The 22,292-nt window shown below is 44.6% G+C and overlaps 2 protein-coding genes across 3 annotated transcripts; one reads left to right on the top strand and one right to left on the bottom strand.

Moving 5' to 3' along the window:
* Window positions 1–4,851: 4,851 nt before the first annotated feature.
* Window positions 4,852–12,933, top strand: LOC5515653. Its single transcript, XM_032385410.2, has 10 exons — window positions 4,852–5,148; window positions 5,227–5,374; window positions 6,008–6,291; window positions 6,787–6,928; window positions 7,717–8,021; window positions 8,432–8,573; window positions 9,307–9,672; window positions 10,516–10,748; window positions 11,240–11,422; window positions 12,241–12,933. The coding sequence occupies exons 1-10, from the start codon at window positions 4,876–4,878 to the stop codon at window positions 12,487–12,489; spliced, it is 2,325 nt and encodes a 774-aa protein (XP_032241301.2). The 5' UTR covers window positions 4,852–4,875; the 3' UTR covers window positions 12,490–12,933.
* LOC5515651 (protein PRY1) lies at window positions 12,768–21,424 on the bottom strand. 2 transcript variants are annotated; one of them, XM_048723004.1, is made up of 8 exons: window positions 21,270–21,424; window positions 19,788–19,853; window positions 19,131–19,214; window positions 18,666–18,761; window positions 18,125–18,307; window positions 17,451–17,660; window positions 16,546–16,716; window positions 12,768–13,478 (listed from the first exon to the last, which is right to left on the bottom strand). In XM_048723004.1, exons 1-8 carry the CDS (start codon window positions 21,328–21,330, stop codon window positions 13,321–13,323), a joined length of 1,029 nt encoding a protein of 342 aa, XP_048578961.1. In that variant the 5' UTR covers window positions 21,331–21,424; the 3' UTR covers window positions 12,768–13,320. The 2 variants fall into 2 exon arrangements, with proteins under 2 accessions (XP_048578961.1, XP_048578960.1); XM_048723003.1 differs by having other exon boundaries at window positions 18,666–19,214.
* Between the last annotated feature and the right edge of the window lie 868 nt (window positions 21,425–22,292).

Raw genomic sequence — 22,292 nt, 5'->3', positions numbered from 1 at the left:
AACTAGTTCGACTACACATATTTGCCAGCAGAACCATTCGTAGCCCACAAACCATTCGAGGGTCTAGAATCTTCCCAGCCAGCAAAAGAACTGGCTGCGGAACAGATCTATTTTGTGGCCTTGGTTTTCTAGAGATGGGGGGGGGGGGGGGGGGGGGGGGCGTAAAATAATGCGATTCAGGGATAACAATGGGGAAACGTAAATGGAGCTATCCAGGGTTGGTGATGGAGGTGACATGGGTGGAGCTATCCAGGGCTGGTGATGGGGGTGACATGGGTGGAGCTATCTAGGGTCGGTTATGGTGGTGACATTGGTGGAGCTATCTAGGGCTGGTGATGGGGGTGACATGGGTAGAGCTATCTAGGGCTGGTGATGGGGGTGACATGGATGGGGCTATCCAGGGCTGGTGATGGGGGTGACATGGGTGGAGCTATCCAGGGCTGGTGATGGGGGTGACATGAGTAGAGCTATCTAGGGCTGGTAATGGGGGTGACATGGGTGGAGCTATCTAGGGTTGGTTATGGGGGTGACATGGGTGGAGCTATCCATGGTTGCTGATGGGGGTGACATGGGTGGAGCTATCCAGGGCTGGTGATGGGGGTGACATGGGTGGAGCTATCTAGGGCTGGTAATGGGGGTGACATGGGTGGAGCTATCTAGGGCTGGTGATGGAGGTGACATGGGAGGAGCTATCCAGGGCTGGTGATGGGGGTGACATGGGTGGAGCTATCTAGGGTTGGTTATGGTGGTGACATTGGTGGAGCTATCTAGGGCTGGTGATGGGGGTGACATGGGTGGAGCTATCTAGGGTTGGTTATGGTGGTGACATGGGTGGAGCTATCCAGGGCTGGTGATGGGGGTGACATGGGTGGAGCTATCTAGGGTTGGTTATGATGGTGACATGGGTGGAGCTATCCAGGGCTGGTGATGGGGGTGACATGGGTGGAGCTATCTAGGGTTGGTTATGGTGGTGACATGGGTGGAGCTATCTAGGGCTGGTGATGGGGGTGACATGGGTGGAGCTATCCAGGGATGGTGATGGGGGTGACATGGGTGGAGCTATCCAGGGATGGTGATGGCGGTGACATGGGTAGAGCTATCCAGGGATGGTGATGGGGGTGACATGGATGGGGCTATCCAGGGCTGGTGATGGGTGTGACATGGGTAGAGCTATCCAGGGATGGTGATGGCGGTGACATGGGTAGAGCTATCCAGGGATGGTGATGGGGGTGACATGGATGGGGCTATCCAGGGCTGGTGATGGGTGTGACATGGGTAGAGCTATCCAGGGATGGTGATGGGGGTGGCATGGGTAGAGCTATCCAGGGATGGTGATGGTGGTGACATGGGTGGAGTTATGTAGGGTTGGTTACGGTGGTGACATGGGTGGAGCTATATAGGGCTGGTGATGGGGGTGACATGGGTAGAGCCATCTATGGTTGGTTATGGTGGTGACATGGGTGGAGCTATCCATGCTTGGTGATGGGGGTGACATGGGTGGAGCTATCTAGGGGTGGTTATGGTGGTGACATGGGTGGAGCTATTTAGGGCTGGTGATGGGGGTGACATGGGTTGAGCTATCCAGGGCTCTGGTGATGTGGGTGACATGGGTAGAGCTATCTAGGTCTGGTGATGGGGGTGACATGGATGGGGCTATCCAGGGCTGCTGATGGGGGTGACATGGGTAGAGCTATCCAGGGATGGTGATGCGGGTGACATGGGTGGAGCTATCCAGGGATGGTGATGGGAGTGACATGGGTAGAGCTATCCAGGGATGGTGATGGGGGTGACATAGATGGGGCTATCCAGGGCTGGTGATGGGGGTGACATGGGTGGAGCTATCCAGGGATGGTGATGGAAGTGACATGGGTAGAGCTATCCAGGGATGGTGATGGTGGTGACATGGGTGGAGCTATGTAGGGTTGGTTACGGTGGTGACATGGGTGGAGCTATCTAGGGCTGGTGATTGGGGTGACATGGGTGGAGCTATCTATGGTTGGTTATTGTGGTGTCATGGGTAGAGCTATCTAGGGTTGGTTATGGGGGTGACATGGGTGGAGCTATCCAGGGCTGGTAATGGGGGTGACATGGGAGGAGCTATCTATGTCTGGTGATGGGGGTGACATGGGTAGAGCTATCTCGGGATGGTGATGGGGGTGACATGGGTATAGCTATCCAGGGCTGGTGACGGCGGTGACATAGGTAGAGCTATCCAGGGCTGGTGATGGGGGTGACTTGGGTGGAGCTATCTAGGGTTGGTGATAGGGGTGACATGGGTGGAGCTATCTAGGGCTGGTGATGGGGGTGACATGGGTAGAGCTATCCAGGGCTGGTGGTGGGGGTGACATGGGTGGAGCTATCTAGGGCTGGTGATGGAGGTGACAAGGGTAGAGCTATCCAGGGATGGTGATGGTGGTGACATGGGTGGAGCTATGTAGGGTTGGTTACGGTGGTGACATGGGTGGAGCTATCTAGGGCTGGTGATTGGGGTGACATGGGTGGAGCTATCTATGGTTGGTTATTGTGGTGACATGGGTAGAGCTATCTAGGGTTGGTTATGGGGGTGACATGGTGATGGAGGTGACATGGGTGGAGCTATCCAGGGCTTGGATGGGGGTGACTTGGGTGGAGCTATCTAGGGCTGGTGATGGAGGTGACATGGGTGGAGCTATCCAGGGCTTGGATGGGGGTGACATGGGTAGAGCTATCCAGGGCTGGTGGTGGGGGTGACATGGGTGGAGCTATCTAGGGCTGGTGATGGAGGTGACAAGGGTGGAGCTATGTAGGGTTGGTTACGGTGGTGACATGGGTGGAGCTATCTAGGGCTGGTGATTGGGGTGACATGGGTGGAGCTATCTATGGTTGGTTATTGTGGTGACATGGGTAGAGCTATCTAGGGTTGGTTATGGGGGTGACATGGTGATGGAGGTGACATGGGTGGAGCTATCCAGGGCTTGGATGGGGGTGACTTGGGTGGAGCTATCTAGGGCTGGTGATGGAGGTGACATGGGTGGAGCTATCCAGGGCTTGGATGGGGGTGACTTGGGTGGAGCTATCTAGGGTTGGTGACATGGGTAGAGCTATCCAGGGTTGGTGATGGGGATGACATGGGTGGAGCTATCTAGGGTTGGTTATGGGGGTGACATGGGTGGAGCTATCCAGGGTTGGTAATGGGGGTGACATGGGTAGAGCCATCTAGGGCTGGTGATGGGGGTGACATGGGTAGAGCTATCCAGGGTTGCTGATGGTGGTGACATGGGTGGAGCTATCCAGGGCACTGGTAATTGGGGTGACATGGGTGGAGCTATCTAGGGCTGGTGATGGGGGTGACATGGGTGGAGCTATCCATGCTTGGTGATGGGAGTGACATGGGTGGAGCTATCCAGGGCTGGTGATGGGGGTGACATAGGTGGAGCTATCCAGGGCTAGTAATGGGGGTGACATGGGTGGAGCTATCCAGGGTTGCTAATGGTGGTGACGTGGGTGGAGCTATCCAGGGCACTGGTGATGGGGGTGACATGGGTGGAGCTATATAGGGCTGGTGATGAGGGTGACATGGGTGGAGCTATAGAGGGGTGGTGATGGTGGTGATGTGGGTGGAGCTATCCAGGGCACTGGTGATGGGGGTGACATGGGTGGAGCTATCTAGGGCTGGTGATGAGGGTGACATGGGTGGAGCTATATAGGGGTGGTGATGGTGGTGATGTGGGTGGAGCTATCCAAGAGCTATCCAAGATTCTGAATGACGGAAGCCAGAAGACCATTTTTGGAACTCTTCGGCGAGCGTTAGCAGAATAATGAAAACCGCATAAAACAACTTGTACTCCAGCCTCTTGGACACCACATTTGAATCTCACCACGCAGAAGATCGCTGAGAAAGACTGTTGCTTACAGTGCCGTAGCAGGCCTCGAAATATTGGAGGGCCACATTACAGAAAAATTAAAAATATTGGGGGCACAGCCACCCCCCTACTGGTCATTTCCATATAAATTTTGATAATAAGGGAGGCACGTGCCCCCAGTGCCCCACCCCCCTGCTACGGCCCTTTGCTAGATATTTTGAAGAATGTGGTGTTTTTCAGTATTTTCATTTTTAATTAAGAAGTGACAAATGTGATAGTGAATTGATTTTGGGGACTTCGGGTCCGTTTTATTTATATAACGAGATGGAATGACGGGTAAATGCTTGGCTTGGGATAGAAATTGTCCTAAAATTTCACAGTTGCCCACAAAGCTTTAATGTTATTTTTTTCGTACCATTTCTCACCCTTGGATATATCAGCCGGTTTTCCAAGGAGTTCATTCACTGAACTTCAAGAGAGTATAATCTTGTCTTGTCAATGTCCCACCCCTTGGCGTGCGTGGGGTTTGGGAGCGAGTAATGCTCCGATTGGTTGAGAGCGCGCGTTTATTTGAACTGTTAGAAAATAAAAATGGCGGCGAAGTTGGTAAAAGATGTCTTCGTTCGTATTTTAGCAGTTTTTCTTGCATTTAGCACAGTATACGGTAAGCAGTGTTCTTATATATTTCTTCTTTATTTAGTGTTCTATTCAATTATCAAATTTGAACTTTTATTTGTTAAAAAAGCCTAAAACCCATTCAACAAACAAGAAAAACAACTATACTTAACTTAAAGCAACCTAACTTATGCAATACAAGATTAAAAACAGCTTATAACATATGATATTATAGCGAAGGGCTATTGTGAGAGCTTCTTTGGAAAGAATAAAATTGGATTCTTTCTGATTTCGTGATTTCTATAAGCTAATCGATGTTTCCAGTCTTTGTCTTGTCTGGAAGTACGGATGAAAAAAGGCGAAAAACATTTTTAATGTTTTCTTCGTTTAAGGTTCTTGTACAGATTCAGCGTTAGGAATGGAGGATCTTACTATTAGTAACTCAAATATCACCGCTTCATCTGGTTCCGGCTCGGCTAGAGAAGCAAGACTTTACAATTCGGCTGCATGGTGTTCTGATGGTGGCGATTCTGAGCCCTATCTACAAATCGATCTTTTATCAAATCATGTGCTATGTGCAGTAGCAACTCAAGGTCACCCTGTACTAGACTATCGAATTACGAGTTATAAAATAAGTTTCTCAAAACATGGGGAAGCTTTTAGTGCTTACAAGGAATATCAAAAGGAAGTGGTAAGTATTATTACTTTTTTTTCAACATGGGTGTTCATTTTCAAATATTTCAATGTAAATAGATGTTCTCTTATTCAGATACTGTATGGGAACTCTGACAATAATTATGTGACTAAGAATGTGTTGCGCGAGTACCCTGTTGCTAGAAGAGTACGGATCTTACCTCTATCGTCGCACGGCCAGGCTTGTCTGAGGATTGAGCTATATGGGATCAGCATACAGGAAGGTATTTTCTCTTGATATTTGCCTAAGCCAGAGGGAGGGGGGTGCAGGGTTGTTTGCTAGGGAGGATGGGGTCGGGGGGTGGGGTAGGGAGGGTGGGGTAGGAAGGGCGGGGTTGGGGGTAGGGAGGGTGGGGTCGGGGGGTAGGGAGGGCGGGGTCGGGGGTCAGGGTTGCAGGTGCCCCTCTCTTCTAACTAGCATTTTAGAATAAATGTATTTGAGGTAAAATACCTTACACCAATCATATATATATATACTCAATCATATATATATATATATATACACACTCCTTTTAGATTTCTTGACTCTAGAGCTTTGCTATTACTATAATCCTGCTTGGCAGTCAAGTATAGGATATATAGCTTGAAATGGGAGGCATAAGAGATATGTCTCAGGTAAAAGTTGCAATATACTCATAACAAGATCACCTCCACCCCAAGCATGTTGCTGGATGCACCATTCGACTTTCAGACCTCTCCGCCAAACCAGCCCCTTCAACCATAAAAAACAGACCTTTTTACAATTATAAAGAATAACTATTAGATTTCTTACATATCTATATCAGTTCATTATCACCAACTCTTCCTTTTTGTCAAGTGAGAAAATGTAATCCTTTGGTTAATCATTTCATCATTAGCATCATCAGTAGCCATTGGAGTCCATGATTCCTCCATTATCTCCGACCCGTGGCTAACAGCAAGCTCATCAACTGCATCACATGCAAGACTCAATGGTCCAAGTGTTGCCTGGATACCAGATGCCAGTGACGGCTCACCATGGTTACAGGTTGACCTCGGTAGGCAGTACATGATCTGTGCAGTGGGAACCCAGGGTCACCCTAGTGGAGGCCAGTGGACAACTGCCTACAGACTCACGACTTCTCTGGATAATAAGATTTGGGAAAATATTGAAAACTCAAAGGTAATACGATAAAGAAATAATCAATGGGTTTTTTGTTTGTCTTGGCTGTCAATCAGTCTGTCTCAGCTGGTCCTCTCTTCTTCTGCCTGTCCTTTTCTGTTTGTCCTACCACCCACCTGCCTGGCTGCCAGTTGTTGTTTTTTTGTACAGTACAGCACAGTAATGCTATTCCTTGGGGGTTGGGTAAACGTTTTTTTTATTAATTCTGCTATCTCTTAGGGTTTAAAATTCCTTTGACCACACCCAATTTTGCTATCTCTTAGGGGTAAGAATTTCTGTTGACCACACCCAAAGTGCTATCCATTAGGTTTGAAAATCTGTTGTCAACAAACACCCCCATCTGTCCCCCCCCCCCCCCCCCCCCCCCCCCAGGGGTCTCTCTATCTATCCGGCACTGTATTTTGTTTGTCTATATGTCTCTGTATCTGAAAACCAAAATCAATATTTGTCAGCTCAGCTCATTGTAAGTACTACACCCAATTTCTTTTTCAACAGGAGTTTGCTGGTAACATTAATGCTGAAACAGAAGCTAAGAGCTCTCTGGCTGCCCCAGTTACTGCAAGATTTGCTCGCTTCTATCCTACACAATACCAAGGGAAAAGGTCCCTAAGAGTGGAAGTGTATGGTATTGAAAGAGGTATGAAAAACACACATAAAACAGTGTTGAATCTCCTATTTACAAGATCCCTGTGTCATTTTAGAATATAATCAAGCCCAGATGCATAAATTAGCTAGGGGTAAGGTGTAGGGGGGACGTTCCACCAATTATTAAGACAAAAAGCAGACCTTCTTTAGTGAGTAATTTTTTTTAGAAATTTTTAGAGTTTTTTTTTTTTTTTTTTTGAGAGAGGGAGCAATATACATATAAATACAGGGCTTCATGGTTTACATATATCAGGGGGGAAGGGTAAAGGCCTCTTCGAAACTAGGGCCAATATACATGAATGTATTTAGTGAACTAGCTCAGTTCTTTGACAAGCAAGCCTCCTCCACCCCCGGCATACACACACACAGTTTCCGCTGCCCCATTACCCCATTAGATCCATCCCTCCAAACAGCCCACCCTCCAATGCACAGATATAGTACTTTAAGAATAAGCTCTCTCACATCCATCCCTCCCATTATAATTATTTTACCTGTTTTTAAAGGGGTAGCGTCATGGTACTCTGCATGTCTTGGGTCAGTGTTTATGTAGGCTTTTATATAATTGTCTACAAGTAAAAATAATATGCAATATTTTATTAAAATCTATGTTTATTGACAGTTTGTGGTCATTTCCATTGAGTTTAAGTCTCCCACAGTATCAAAAGCTCACAAGTCAATATTAGAATTTGACTGAAATTCATTGTGTCCTGGCCAGAGAGCTATTGCAAGGCTCTTACCATTACACTGCCCCTTTGAACTATGCTACTTGTGTATTTAAAGGCTGCTCCAAGCCTCTGATTGGTCGAGACGAAGACTCCGCTTTTGACATGATCATGCTCTCGACGGAGTCTGACATGCAGCACAGCATTCTTGAGAGCCGTCTCTATAGCAACGGGTCATGGTGTACGTACACAAGCTCGACAGACGAGTACCTGCAGTTCATGCTGGGCGAGACACTGATGGGCGTAACAGGCATTGCAACACAGGGTGACCCATTTAGCGATAGGAGGGTGACAGCATTCAAGGTGCTGTACGGACTTGATGGCGATAATTGGAATGAGTATGAAGGCAATGCTGGCATTAAGGTGGGTTCACAGCACTTAAATTGATCTGACAAACTATTAGTTGGAGTCGAATGCTCATAGACTATTAGTTGTAGTTGGGTGCTCATGGACTATTAGTTGAAATTGGGTGTTTATGGACTATTAGTTGAAGTTGTGTGCTCATGGACTGTTTGCTGTGAGCTCATGGACTGTTTGTTGTAGTTGGGAGCTCATGGACTGTTTGTTGTAGTTGGGAGCTCATGGACTGTTTGCTGTAGTTGGGAGCTCATGGACTGTTTGTTGTAGTTGGGAGCTCCTGAACTGTTTGTTGTAGTTGGGAGCTCATGGACTGTTTGTTGTAGTTGGGAGCTCATGGACTGTTTGTTGTAGTTGGGAGCTCATGGACTATTAGTTGTAGTTGGGTGCTCATCATTTTTGCATTGTCTGTAAAGGAGCTACCAGGAAATACTGACCGTAACACTGTGGTGGTTCACTGGTTCAAGCAGATAATCGCTGCTCGCTTTGTGAAGATTAAACCTCTTTCATGGAACAATGCTATCTGTATGCGGGCGCAGATTTACGGCTGTGAACTAGGTAAGGTAGCAGAGGAGGAACGAGGTGTATCACATGTTGCTTGTGCATTGAAATAAAAATGTCTCGAAAAACTCCGCAGTTTTTGCAGAATTTGTAAGACAGTGAGTGAATGATGACGTAACACGAAAACAAGTTAGTATGGTTTCGATCGCAATGCATCATGGAATATACCTCATTCCCCCTCCAAGATAGAAGAGCACATACGATAATACTATGTTGTTGTTTCAATGTTTTATTGATGATGATGATGATGATGATGATGATGATGATGATGATGATGATGATGATGATGATGATGATGATGATGATGATGATGATGATGATGATGATGATGATGATGATGATGATGATGATGATGATGATGATAAGGAAGAGGAGTAGGAGGCGGATAATGATAGTGCTGCTGCTGATGATGATGAAAGTGGTAAAATTAGTGACGACAATGGTAATGATACTGATGATGATGATGATGATGATGATGATGATGATAGTGGTAGAATTGATGATAGTGATAGTGAAAATTGAAAATAATAGTAATGATGATAGTGGTGATGATAGTGGTACAATTGATGATCTGATGATGTTGATGGTATGATGATGATAAATGATATGATGATGACAGTGGTGATGATGATTATAGTGGCAGAAGCAGATGTGATTTGTAATGGTGACAACTAAAATGATATGAAAAGAATCGTGGTTTTCTTATTTCTTTTTTTCCTGCGGTTGCTAGATGTCCCCCTTCTATCAGAAGTGGAGACCGCAATCCTAGCATCCTTTTCAGGAGCCCATACGGATCTCGCCTGTCACGCGCTCGGTCACCCATCTAACGTGACCGCTGATTGGCTAGTAGACGGTCAATATCTACCGAGTAACGCAAGTCATATCACCATACCATCCCAGGACCGAGCCACATCGACCTTACGCGTGCGTTACACGGATATTGCCAGCGATGTGTCACGCTACGCGTGCAATAGCGTGACGGAGGGAAGCCCCGCTCTGCAATGCACGAGTCCTCAGTACACTTGCGTTACGCATTTCTCTGGAGGCGGTAACCCTGTGCTTGCGCACACCTCTGGCCAGATTACTGTGGTATACCGTAAGTACAAGCTTAGAAATAATTGTTCTTAAGTCAATGACATTGGTCAGCTTTACGGTATACCGTTAGTACAAGTTTAGATTAAAATAGCATTTTTAAATGTTTTAAAAAGAAATACAGGAGGAAACGTTTGTACGGCCAAACAACCAACTAAACTGTAAAATATTTATTTCTCTCGTCCTCAGGTATTTTGAAACTAATATAGATCATAATAATTGAAAAAAAAAAAGACAGCGAGGTACGGACAGACAAACACAAAAAAGCAACAACAAACACTAATGAATAAACTAGCAAGGATTGTTAGGCTAAATCCTGACAATAAATCCTCCCTTAACAGGTTCTTATGTGCTTTGTTTTGCGATACACCCTCCGATACACCCGATCCTTATCTAATTGCTAGTGTGCACTAGGCAAAACTGTTCTAGCTGCGAATTGAGTCCACACGCAAGCCGTAACGTGCCCAACTAATTCATTTTCCTGATTCTACCACGACCACGTAGACCACCTAGTTTTTTTTTCCTAGAGCGTGTCATTTAGTCTTTGTTGTCATCGCAATGGGGGATTTCGCTAAAAGAACAGGTGACCTTTTTGGGTGGCAAATTAAAAACAAATAAAAAAGCGGCGCCCGTCACACCAGAGAACGACGAAGAAATGAAATCTTTAAATAAAACTAAACTCTTTCTGAAAAAAAGAGATCTGTTTTTTTTTTCGTAAGCGCTGAATAAGTTCCCTTTTGTTTCTGTTATTTTGCCGCTAAAAACCTGAGCGCGTGCTAGTTTGCCACCCAAACAGTCACGTGATTTTTTAGCGCAAGTCCTCTATCAATGCAAAGTCCGTTTCTAGCTATACAGTACACGAACTACACGAGTCTGGACGGCAATCGGTTCATTTTCTGGTGGGCGTATCATGAGCCGACCGAGACGTTCTACTTTAAGCTGGAGGTGCTGGCTCTTGGATGGGTGGGGTTCGGCTTCACAATGCCTGACGCAAGCTACGAGTGGGTGCGAAATCGCATGGACAAGTATGACGTGTTGGTCGCGGGCGTGTATAGTGTAAATGCGACAGGTTATGTTATGGTAAGTTGTGTTGAGCGTAGAAGTATAAGGGGGAAGGGTTGGTGGGTAACCATACGCCCTTCTTGTATTTATTTATTTGTTTGTTTGTTTATTTATTTGTTTGTTTGTTTGTTCATTTGTTTGTTTGTTTATTTATTCATTCATTTATTTGCTGATTTAAATAGAGGCCTGACAAAAATATAAAATAATACAGAAAAATATACGATAAGATACAATACATTACATAACAGGTTACAAAAATTTTTATGGAGCTAGTTACATAGGTATTGTTTGAGTTTAGACTTGAAATTAGGGAGAGAAGAGAGAAGTTACAGAACGGATGTATAAAGGTATATTCCAGGTTTTCTACTTTCTTGTAGTAGGGTAGAGGGAGAGGGAGAGGGAGAGAGAGGGGGGAGTGAGTGAGGGTGGTGAGACCACATTTTAAAAACAACAACAAGACAATGGGTATATAATATAATATCTTTCTTTTTTTCAAAACTCCCCGAAAGGACTACCTTACCTGCGGTCGAAACCAGCGCCAGTACCCCTCTTGTGTGGACGACGAGCAGGACTGGAATCTAACTACTGCAGCCGAAGCTGACGGCAGGACCATCCTGGAGTTCACTAGAAAAAGAAAGACTCGGGAGAAGCTTGTCAATGGCGACCCTAGCAAGGGGGATCTCGAACTTACGGTAAGCTCAGTTTAATTCACTTATTTCAGTTCACTCAAATATAAGGGAAACTCCATCCTCGGGGACCCAGGGCGTCGCGGAGATCGGGCACACAGGGAGCGCGCGAGGAATAAAAAGGCACTGAAAGACGCTCTGATTGGATCACTCTGATTGGTCTCATTTTAATTTAATTATATGAGCCTAATAAGAGAGCGAGTTTGATTTAGTTTTTAGAAAGGGCAGAGCAGTTTCCCAGAGCGTCTTTCAGTGCTCTTTCTTTCTCGCCCTGCCGTCCCGCCCTGGGTCCCCGAAGATGGGGATACTCGCGTATGTAGAAGGATACTCGCTTACAAATAAGGTATACTCATGTATGTATAGGGGTACTCGAGTATATGAAAGGGATACTCGCGTAGATATAAGGGGTACTATCGTATGTATAAAGAATACTCGCGTATGTATAAGGGGTACTCGCGTATGTATAATTTATACTCGCGTATGTATAAAGAATACTCGCGTATATATAAGGTATATTCACGAATATATAAGGGATACTCGCGTATATATAGAAAATACCGGCGTATATATGAGGGATACTCGCGTATGTATATGGATACTTGCGTGTATATAAGGGACACTCGCGTGTATATAAAAGATACTCGCATATGCTGGATTTACGTACTTTCCAGTCCCTTCTAATAACCCAGAGTTTTCTTGTATATGGGGGACATGGGGGATAACGGAAAATTCCTATTTCAAAGGGGGGGGGGGGGTTCGCCAAGGCCCCTGATTTCCCCCTAGTCCCTATTTCTCTATATCGATTTGTTTCAATTCTCCCAAAGGGCGGACTGCGCTATTTCGTTTGGGCGTACCACCAGACCCTAGACACGCCTTACCTTGCAAGTCTATTCGATATCCACGACAGAAGCGGGATCCAGGCTGTCAACCTGTTGCCACAGGGTCCCCAAGCTACTGGGCAAGCACCCACAACGACGACAGAACCACCAGTTCTCGTGTGCGCAAGTTGTAGGAAAAATTCGGACTTTGCTTTTATTTTGATGACATTGATTTTTATTTCAATGGACCTTTGAGAGGAACAAATTTCATCGACGTCAACCTCATACCACATACAGAGTCCCCAAGATCCGCAAGTGCTCGTGTGCGCAAGTTGCAGGGCGATTTTGGCCTTTGCCTTTGACTTTGATCTCTAATCGTATGGTCAACTGAGTTAACATGTTGCTACAGGGTCCCGAAGCTACTGGGCAAGCACCTACAATGACGACGTAACCAGCAGGTCTCGTGCATACAAGTTGCAGGAGGCTCTCATTTTGTGGACATCAATTTTAACTGGAATGAATCGTCGAAAGACGAATATTACTATAAGTTTTATTTTCTTTTTGCTAATAGAATATACAGAGGACCACGTCCTCCCTATCCACATGTTTAAAAGATGCCTATATTTTCAGCTTATTTTTAGTAAATTCTTATTCAAAATAAAGGTGTAATCGATACAATATAATACCATTTCAAGCAGACGAAGGCTTGTGAGTTTTTCCCTGTGCTCTATTCCACAAATTTTGTACTCTAAGTAGGCTTGTGCAGGCTGTTTTGCTTCTATTTTAAGTTGACAGGCTTCGTAAGTTTTGATCGCTGTCTATTCTGAGTAGGCAGATTTATAAGGCGTGTTATGTGTTTATGTTAAATACGACAGGCTTTAAAAGTTTTGTCGACTGCTCTATCTAAGTAGGCAGGTTTATAAGTCTCGCTCTTGTCTATTTTCAAGCTCATTATGACAAGGCTCGCTCTCTCTATGCCTGTCTATTCTAAGTAGGTTTATGAGGCTCGTTTTTGTCTATTCTTATTTGGCAGGTTTATGAGTCTCGCTTTTGTCTATACTAAGGCTCATCTCTCTCTTCCTCTGTTTACTCTAAGTAGACGGGTTTACGAGGCTTTTTCTGTTTGTCGCTCGGTTTGTCAGACAGAACGTTTCCGGTTGCCGGCTGAACGTTCTGCGGGAACTGAAGCTTGACATTCCCCGGAGGCGAGTATCTTGCAACGAGAACGACGCACTTTATTCCAGCTGGAATAAAAAAGAAATGACTATATAGAAAGTCAAACAAAGTAATGTTTTCATGCGATACTTCATTTGCAGTACGTCACTTCTTCGTTGTGCATGAAATACGATGACCGCCTGATAGCAATGCTAGTCGAAGCTTTATACGCCAGGTTGATAAAGTATCTGAGAGTATTTATTTACTTTGCATGAGGTATGAGGCCCGAGCCGTTCGACACCCATGCTATTCGAAGCCTTTCAAGCCAGATTGATAAAGTATTTAAGTATAAGTACTTACTTGGTATGAAGTACCAGGCCTTCCTGATACTCATACTAGTCTAAGCTTTCCACTCGAGGCTAATAAAGAATCCGAGTATATTTTCTTTTACTTGGTATGACGTATAAGACACGTCCGATACCCACACTTCACACTATTCGAATACTTCCAAGCCAGATTGATAAAGTATCTGAGGGTATTTAATACTCACTTGTCATGACTTAGTTTGAGGTGCGTCCGGTTCCCATACATACTAGTCAAGGCCTTGCACTCGAGGCTAGTAAAAGTATATGGTTTTCACTTACTTAGCATGACTTAGTATGAGGTGCGTCCGGTTCCCATACATACTAGTCAAGGCCTTGCACTCGAGGCTAGTAAAAGTATATGGTTTTCACTTACTTAGCATGACTTAGTATGAGGCGCGTCCGGTTCCCATATATACTAGTCGAGGCCTTGCACTCGAGGCTAGTAAAAGTATCTCGTATTCACTTACTTAGCATGACTTAGTATGAGGCGCGTCCGGTTCCCATATATACTAGTCGAGGCCTTGCACTCGAGGCTAGTAAAAGTATCTCGTATTCACTTACTTAGCATGACTTAGTATGAGGCGCGTCCGGTTCCCATATATACTAGTCGAGGCCTTGCACTCGAGGCTAGTAAAAGTATCTCGTATTCACTTACTTACCATGACTTAGTATGAGGCGCGTCCGGTTCCCATATATACTAGTCGAGGCCTTGCACTCGAGGCTAGTAAAAGTATCTGGTTTTCACTTACTTAGCATGACTTAGTATGAGGCGCGTCCGGTTCCCATACATACTAGTCGAGGCCTTGCACTCGAGGCTAGTAAAAGTATCTGGTATTCACTTACTTAGCATGACTTAGTATGATGCGCGTCCTGTACCCATAAATACTAGTCGAGGTCTTGCACTCGAGGCTAGTAAAAGTATCTGGTTTTCACTTACTTAGCATGACGTATGAGGCGCGCCCAATTCCCATAAATACTAGTCGAGGCCTTGCAATCGAGGCTAGTAAAAGTATCTGGTTTTCACTTACTTAGCATGACTTAGTTTGAGGCGCGTCCGGTTCCCATACATACTAGTCGAGGCCTTGCACTCGAGGCTAGTAAAAGTATCTGGTTTTAACTTACTTAGTATGAGGCGCGTCCTGTACCCATAAATACTAGTCGAGGCCTTGCACTCGAGGCTAGTAAAAGTATCTGGTTTTCACTTACTTAGCATGACTTAGTATGAGGCGCGTCCGGTTCCCATATATACTAGTCGAGGCCTTGCACTCGAGGCTAGTAAAAGTATCTGGTATTCACTTACTTAGCATGACTTAGTATGAGGCGCGTCCGGTTCCCATATATACTAGTCGAGGCCTTGCACTCGAGGCTAGTAAAAGTATCTGGTATTCACTTACTTAGCATGACTTAGTATGAGGCGCGTTCGGTTCCCATATATACTAGTCGAGGCCTTGCACTCGAGGCTAGTAAAAGTATCTCGTATTCACTTACTTAGCATGACTTAGTATGAGGCGCATCCGGTTCTCATATATACTAGTCGAGGCCTTGCACTCGATGCTAGTAAAAGTATCTGGTTTTCACTTACTTAGCATGACTTAGTATGAGGCGCGTCCGGTTCCCATACATACTAGTCGAGGCCTTGCACTCGAGGCTAGTAAAAGTATCTGGTTTTCACTTACTTAGCATGACTTAGTATGAGGCGCGTCCGGTTCCCATACATACTAGTCGAGGCCTTGCACTCGAGGCTAGTAAAAGTATCTGGTATTCACTTACTTAGCATGACTTAGTATGATGCGCGTCCTGTACCCATAAATACTAGTCGAGGCCTTGCACTCGAGGCTAGTAAAAGTATCTGGTTTTCACTTACTTAGCATGACGTATGAGGCGCGCCCAATTCCCATAAATACTAGTCGAGGCCTTGCAATCGAGGCTAGTAAAAGTATCTGGTTTTCACTTACTTAGCATGACTTAGTTTGAGGCGCGTCCGGTTCCCATACATACTAGTCGAGGCCTTGCACTCGAGGCTAGTAAAAGTATCTGGTTTTAACTTACTTAGTATGAGGCGCGTCCTGTACCCATAAATACTAGTCGAGGCCTTGCACTCGAGGCTAGTAAAAGTATCTGGTTTTCACTTACTTAGCATGACTTAGTATGAGGCGCGTCCGGTTCCCATATATACTAGTCGAGGCCTTGCACTCGAGGCTAGTAAAAGTATCTGGTATTCACTTACTTAGCATGACTTAGTATGAGGCGCGTTCGGTTCCCATATATACTAGTCGAGGCCTTGCACTCGAGGCTAGTAAAAGTATCTCGTATTCACTTACTTAGCATGACTTAGTATGAGGCGCATCCGGTTCTCATATATACTAGTCGAGGCCTTGCACTCGATGCTAGTAAAAGTATCTGGTTTTCACTTACTTAGCATGACTTAGTATGAGGCGCGTCCGGTTCCCATACATACTAGTCGAGGCCTTGCACTCGAGGCTAGTAAAAGTATCTGGTATTCACTTACTTGGCATGACTTAGTATGAGGCGCGTTCGGTTCCCATATATACTAGTCAAGGCCTTGCACTCGAGGCTAGTAAAAGTATCTGGTTTTCACTTACTTAGCATGACTTAGTATGAGGCGCGTCCGGTTCCCATTTATACTAGTCAAGGCCTTGCACTCGAGGCTAGTAAAAGTATCTGGTTTTAACTTACTTAGCATGACTTAGTATGAGGCGCGTCCGGTTCCCATATATACTAGTCGAGGCCTTGCACTCGAGGCTAGTAAAAGTATATGGTTTTCACTTACTTGTCATGACGTATGAGGCGCGCCCAATTCCCATTCTTGTCGAAGCCTTCCACACAAGCTGGGTAAAATGTCCGGTAGCCGGCGAATAGCCGGGTGATTGAAAGTCGTAGTTGTTGCTTTCTTTGTACCAGAGATCTACACCAAGCTTGCAGTTTTCATCAAAAGGCATATCTGACGAGAGAAGAGCCAGTCGTCAAGACATTAGGAATTCATAATATATATGATGATGATTATGATGATGACTATGATGCCGCCCCTCCATGCCTGAGCTTCGCATAATTCCTATCCAGAATTCCCTTGACCCGCCCTTTCTACCCTCCTCCACAACATTCTTTTGTGCCATTTTTTGCATATCAAACATATATCCCATGGATAGTGTCCTTCGTTTGTATTACCTTATATGGGCATAGATGCCCATATTTAGAAGAGTTAAAGTTTTCCCGCTTCCTGATCTCCAGAAAACATGGTGAAAAATACTGATTCCTTTCAATTTGAGACTCGCGGCCAAAATCACAAAAACAAAATCTCAGTGTTGAATCGTTTGAGTTAAGTTACGAAAGGCGGACTTCGGTCGCTGTTTTGACTTACCGTACAGCATTAAAACCATACTATACAAAAGATGACAGATTTGTCTTATAATCAGGGAGTCATAAAGAAAATTATAGCCTATGGTCTAGTTTTCTTAGCATTCGTCGAAATATGACAAATCGCCGGTAAAACGCCGCCATTTCAAAACAAAGAGGCTGGTTTAACCGCGCGGTACTGGAACTAGTCTAGCATATCTGTCCACCCTAGCATATCTTGGCCAGATTATCGCCCTGACCTAGCTCTTGTGTTATGTGCCCCATTCAACGCCCCCCCCCCCTCCCCTTCCCTCTCCTTGTCTTGAGCCCACTACCCCTTACCAACTTGCTGGCATCGCTTGGCCACATTCTCCCCTTGACCAGGCCTTGTGTTGATGGCGGAGTGGATTGGGTTCTTGTCAACGGCTATTTTCGTAGCCCAGGCCTGCGCGTCCTGGTTAAGTTTCGGGTCAAGGGTCATGGCAGGGGCAGCGTGGAGTTGGCGCTTGATGTTTGTCTCCGCCAGGGCTGCCTGCCGACACTGTGCAATGTCTATAAAACATGAATTATATTTGTTAATATTATCAGGGAGGGATCCAATAGTTCCAGAAAGGGGAGACCGAAGCAAGGGCTTTAAGAATTTTATAATGTTTTTTATTTATTTTTAAGGTAAATATCTCAAACTAAGGGGTGGGGGAGGGGAGGGGAGGGGAGGGGAGGGGGGGCACTCGGCCCCTAGATCTGCCCCTGATGATTTATTAGAATTTTGCTTTCAAAGACGGTTGCTAACTGTGTGACGGGTGTATTACTCTAATTTATCTTAAACTAATTGTCAACCTAAAAGGGCACATCCATTATAAATGTCATACGTTGCTTATTAGATATTTTTTCGGCACGGCAGGTGCGAGACGTATAAATCGGGCCTAACAACGTCCAATACACTAACAAAAAAATACGAGTGGTACCACTCGTAAACAAATCAGAGAATCATAACAAAGGTCGCGGCGCCACGTTACCTTGAACTTGCCCGCCGACTTGACCCCCTGAGGGTAGCACAGTGGACGAGACAGGGGTGGTAGGACCCCCAAGGGGCGTGGATACGCCGGAAGAAGGGGTACTCCCCACTGTAGGAGCTGCGGTGGGAACTGCCGTAGAGGTGCCGCTTGGTATGATGGTTGTCGGATTGGCCGTCGGGGGAACTGTGTTGAAGAGAAAAGAAAAATCTAGAATGCTGCGCTGTTTGGTATTGACCTATTGTAGCCCTGGACACGACATAGAACATGAAATGTACGCGAAGTGTTTGAGCATTCTGTACCTCAATGAGGAAAAAAAATAAAGAAAAAAAAAAGAACCAGGTCCTAAGACGCATGTCCATGTTCATTGTAGCCATGGACAAGACATACAACATGATGAAATATCTACGAAGTGTTTGAGAATCCTGTTTCTAAAGAGCAACCGGTCCTGATAATTCTGTACACATGTCAAGGCATTATTGTTTTAATTGATTTACTCTCACGGTATCGCACTGTAAGATCATATTGATCAATTATCACTTACTGGTTTGTCCTAGAAGTGGAATAAGCTTTACTTGCAGTAAGAACTGTCTACCGCCGCCATTGAGTGTTATATTCTTCGCCTGTCCAGGTTTAAGTCCTAACCCGACGCAACAGGGTGGAGCGTTAGCTGATTGACAGCAATTATCCGGGGAGGAAGGGCTTAGCTCCAAAGGCTTTACGCTTGCGCAGCAGGATTGTAAAGTAGTGGGCGGGGCTACGGGTACAGGTGATTGGCAGCAAGGTGGCGGCGTGGATGACTGACAGCACGATGAGGGAGCCTGGACGCTAGCGCAACAAGCTTGCTGTGGGGGAGGTGGAGGTGGCGGGACTACTGGCGGAGCTGATTGACAGCAAGATGGAGGCGCAGATGATTGGCAACAAGTAGTTGGGGCCTTGAGGCTGATGCAGCAAGCTTGTTGTGGGGGTGGGGGTGGGGGTAGGGGTAAGGCTGGCGCCATCATTATACCTGGTTGGCAACATGAAGGGAGGGGTGGGGATTGTTCGCAGCACATGGGCGGAGCCTGAGCGGCGGCACAACACGCTTGATTGGCTGATAGACAAAAAAAACATCGCATGTCATCGATAACTATAAGCCACGGTTACTCAGATCACTCGACCATCTCGCACCAAACTATATATTTGAGCCCTATTTACTCGAACCACTTCCTAACTCGAACCCTATGTAACTCTACTAGCCTCTCTCGAACTTAAAATCCCTACTAACTCGAAAACTTGGTGACTACTAGCTAGAACCCTCGGTATCTTGAAACACAAGTTAGCTCAAACCTCCCGCTAACTCAAAGACTGAATCCCCTGAACCGATCTTTCCCTCACTCTAACCCTTATTTAACTTGAACTTTCCACTTACTTCTAACCTTGGTATCTTTAAACACCAGCTAACTTGAACCCCAATAACCCGAACTCTCTGTACCTAAAACCTCACTTACGATAACCCTTGGTAACTTGAGCTCCTGCAAACTTTAACAAAAGCTAAATTTCTTTGCATTCGCTCAATATGGATAGCACAAACCGATTACCCAAACCAAAGGAAGAAGCCATGGGATTTGCTTAATTATTTACTGTATTCTTACCCCCTCGAACCTTCCATAGCCCACACGCTTACCCAACTGGCGCTTAACATTGAGAAGATGTCTTTTGTACGCTTGACCTTTATGTACATGCTTTGAAACTGGAAAGACGTTGAGAAATAATAGATTAAAAACAGAAAATGAACACTCCTTAAAAGTATTTTAGGGAAATACTGTTCACTAAAAACTGGTAGTCGACTCTATGCCAACTTTTCGTCTTTAATAAAACTTTTTCAGTGGTGAACCATATTTATACTCTGGTTAACGAACACGACTTTGGGTGTTTTGAGTAATTCAGAGAAAGGGAACTTGAGCTTAGAGATCACGTAACTGTTTGGGTGGCAAACTAGCGCACGCTCAGGCTTTTAACGGCAAAATAACAGCAAGACAAAGCAAATTATTTAGCGCTCACGAATAAAACCATAATTTATTTTGTTCAGAAAGGTTTAATTTTTATTTAAATATTTTATTTTTTCGTCGTTTTCTGGATTGACGGGCGCAATCATTTTTGTGTTCATTTTGCATGAATTTGCCACCCAGAAAGGTCAAGTGATCTCTTAGCTCAAGTCCTTTATTTTGTGTACATCTATTTCAATTAAAGCTGCATCCGCGAATCAATGCATCGTAACGCAGTGGTTCAGCGATAACGTATAAACGGCTGAATCCTGGTTACTGAACGCCGTGTAAACGTTTAGAGAGACATAAAAAGATTACTAATGCTTTCTAAGCCTATGTTTATATTTTTTTTATTTATTTGATAAAATAGATAAAGGTTGCATATCTCCGAATGCAACCTTATTTAAAACAGGTGTACACCTGGGCCGGGTTCCTAGAAAGCAGGTTAACGCTAACCCAGGGACACAAACCCTTTTTATTCCATCAAAAGTCGAGGTAGCCGTATTTATCCCTGGGTTAGTGCTAACCTGCTTTCCTCCTTCCACCTCCACCTCCAGGCCCTGGTTGCAATCGAGAATCTAATATGGGCACCCGTATAGAACCCTTCAACTAAAATCTTACGCGCGGTATTATATTGGATATCAGAGAATGGTATTTTATGTGGAATTATAATAAATGGTCCAAAACTGAATTCAAACTAGAGACAGGTTTCCTGCGATGATTGTTAATTTGTTTTCCACAAATCATAGCAATAATTCAAAGAATTGACGTCGAAGACGACTGTGGTGATATCGTTGTTCGTGTGAAATTTACCGTAGATCACCCATCAATGATGGACTTCTCTATGGGTTAGAACCCCGGGGACAAGAAAAAAGGAAAAAGGAATAAACAAAAATAATAAAAGAGCTGCAACGCCTCTTGGGCAATATATATTTTATGCGACCATTCTAACAGTAAAATGTTTTCTTTAGCGTATTATTGTTATTATTATTTTTCACTTTTAAAGTTTCTTGATGGAAGAAATAAAAAAAAAGAATCAATAAGAGACCAATTCGTCTAAATATTTTCTTATTACGAAACAACAACAAAGACTTTTATACAAAACATAGATGTCTACTAACCTGAAAGCTGTAACAACCCAAGGATAAAAATCAAAGTAGGTAACTCTTTCAAAATCGCCATTTCCTTTGCGTGTTACTTGAGAAATGGTTGAACCGAGTGGTGATTATTTCATGAGTGTGAAAGAGGTTATATTACATGGTTCCTATCAGTGAACCGGCAAGTGGTTCATTTTAGAGAAGCAGGTAATGTCATCGCCGATAATGTTCTCGCAGGTAGCTATCAAGTTAATCCGGATAAGGTTTGACCTAACATTCAAAAATCAAAGAACCAGTTGAGAAGCAATTGTATTTTTGGCAACTCACCCGCAAAAATAGGATTGCAAGGGTTTTACGTAGTTTTTGGCCTTAGGTAGAGACAAAAGCAAAATAACGCCCCCATGTTAGAAAAGCCCCGTTTATAAAAACCCAGTTTGATCTGGGCAAAACACTGTCAGCCGTACTGATTTTGTCATCCCAACAAAATATCAAGTATGAGAAAGCCGTCATCGGCTGATATAAGAAAGCTATTGCGATTTTCAATTGAGTTTGTTAAATGAAATATAAAAATAATTGTTCTTAGATGGTTATTTCGAGAGATCTACATCTAAATGTGGGGGTCCTTGTAATGGGGGTTTACCCATCAGGCAAGACATTTTGGAGGAAAATTTTAGAAAAATTAATAAAAAAAAGGAGACCAAAACTAAGGCAACGATGTTAAAATCACAAAAAAATTATAAATAAATAATCAAATTACGGCAAAATTAACTTGTTTAAGAAGTGGATTCCAGAGTGGCTGTCGACAGGTTATTCCATTCTTTTACGGTCTTACAGAAGAACGAGTTTCTATATGCGTCGGTGTCTAAGCTGAGTTCGATGAATTTATTGACATGATGTTCTGTAAGTTTACGTTTTTTTTATATCAGGGCAGGCCCGTACCCATACATGAGGTGCGACCGCAACCCCCCCCCCCCCCCCCCCCCACCCCCAACGGCCGAAAGTCCAAAGATTACTTGGTATGTAGCCAAATCCGACAACAAACGTCCC

This window comes from Nematostella vectensis, chromosome 15 (assembly GCF_932526225.1).
Source record: "Nematostella vectensis chromosome 15, jaNemVect1.1, whole genome shotgun sequence".
Taxonomy (NCBI): domain Eukaryota; kingdom Metazoa; phylum Cnidaria; class Anthozoa; order Actiniaria; family Edwardsiidae; genus Nematostella; species Nematostella vectensis.
The sequence above is the reverse complement of the archived record's forward strand: the minus strand, read 5'-3'. Positions and strand labels throughout refer to the sequence as shown.

What these genes read in the sequence shown, in the direction of transcription:
- LOC5515653 (XM_032385410.2), top strand. Translation starts at nt 4,876, where the DNA reads ATGGAGGATCTTACTATTAGTAACTCAAATATCACCGCTTCATCTGGT. An exon ending in CCAGATTACTGTGGTATACC is followed by an intron (nt 9,673 to 10,515) that starts GTAAGTACAAGC and finishes GTCCGTTTCTAG; the next exon opens with CTATACAGTACACGAACTAC. An exon ending in AGGGGGATCTCGAACTTACG is followed by an intron (nt 11,423 to 12,240) that starts GTAAGCTCAGTT and finishes ATTCTCCCAAAG; the next exon opens with GGCGGACTGCGCTATTTCGT.
- LOC5515651 (XM_048723003.1), bottom strand. Translation starts at nt 21,330, where the DNA reads ATGGCGATTTTGAAAGAGTTACCTACTTTGATTTTTATCCTTGGGTTG. An exon ending in CAATGTTAAGCGCCAGTTGG is followed by an intron (nt 19,215 to 19,787) that starts GTAAGCGTGTGG and finishes TTTGTCTATCAG; the next exon opens with CCAATCAAGCGTGTTGTGCC. An exon ending in AGTCGGCGGGCAAGTTCAAG is followed by an intron (nt 17,661 to 18,124) that starts GTAACGTGGCGC and finishes CATGTTTTATAG; the next exon opens with ACATTGCACAGTGTCGGCAG.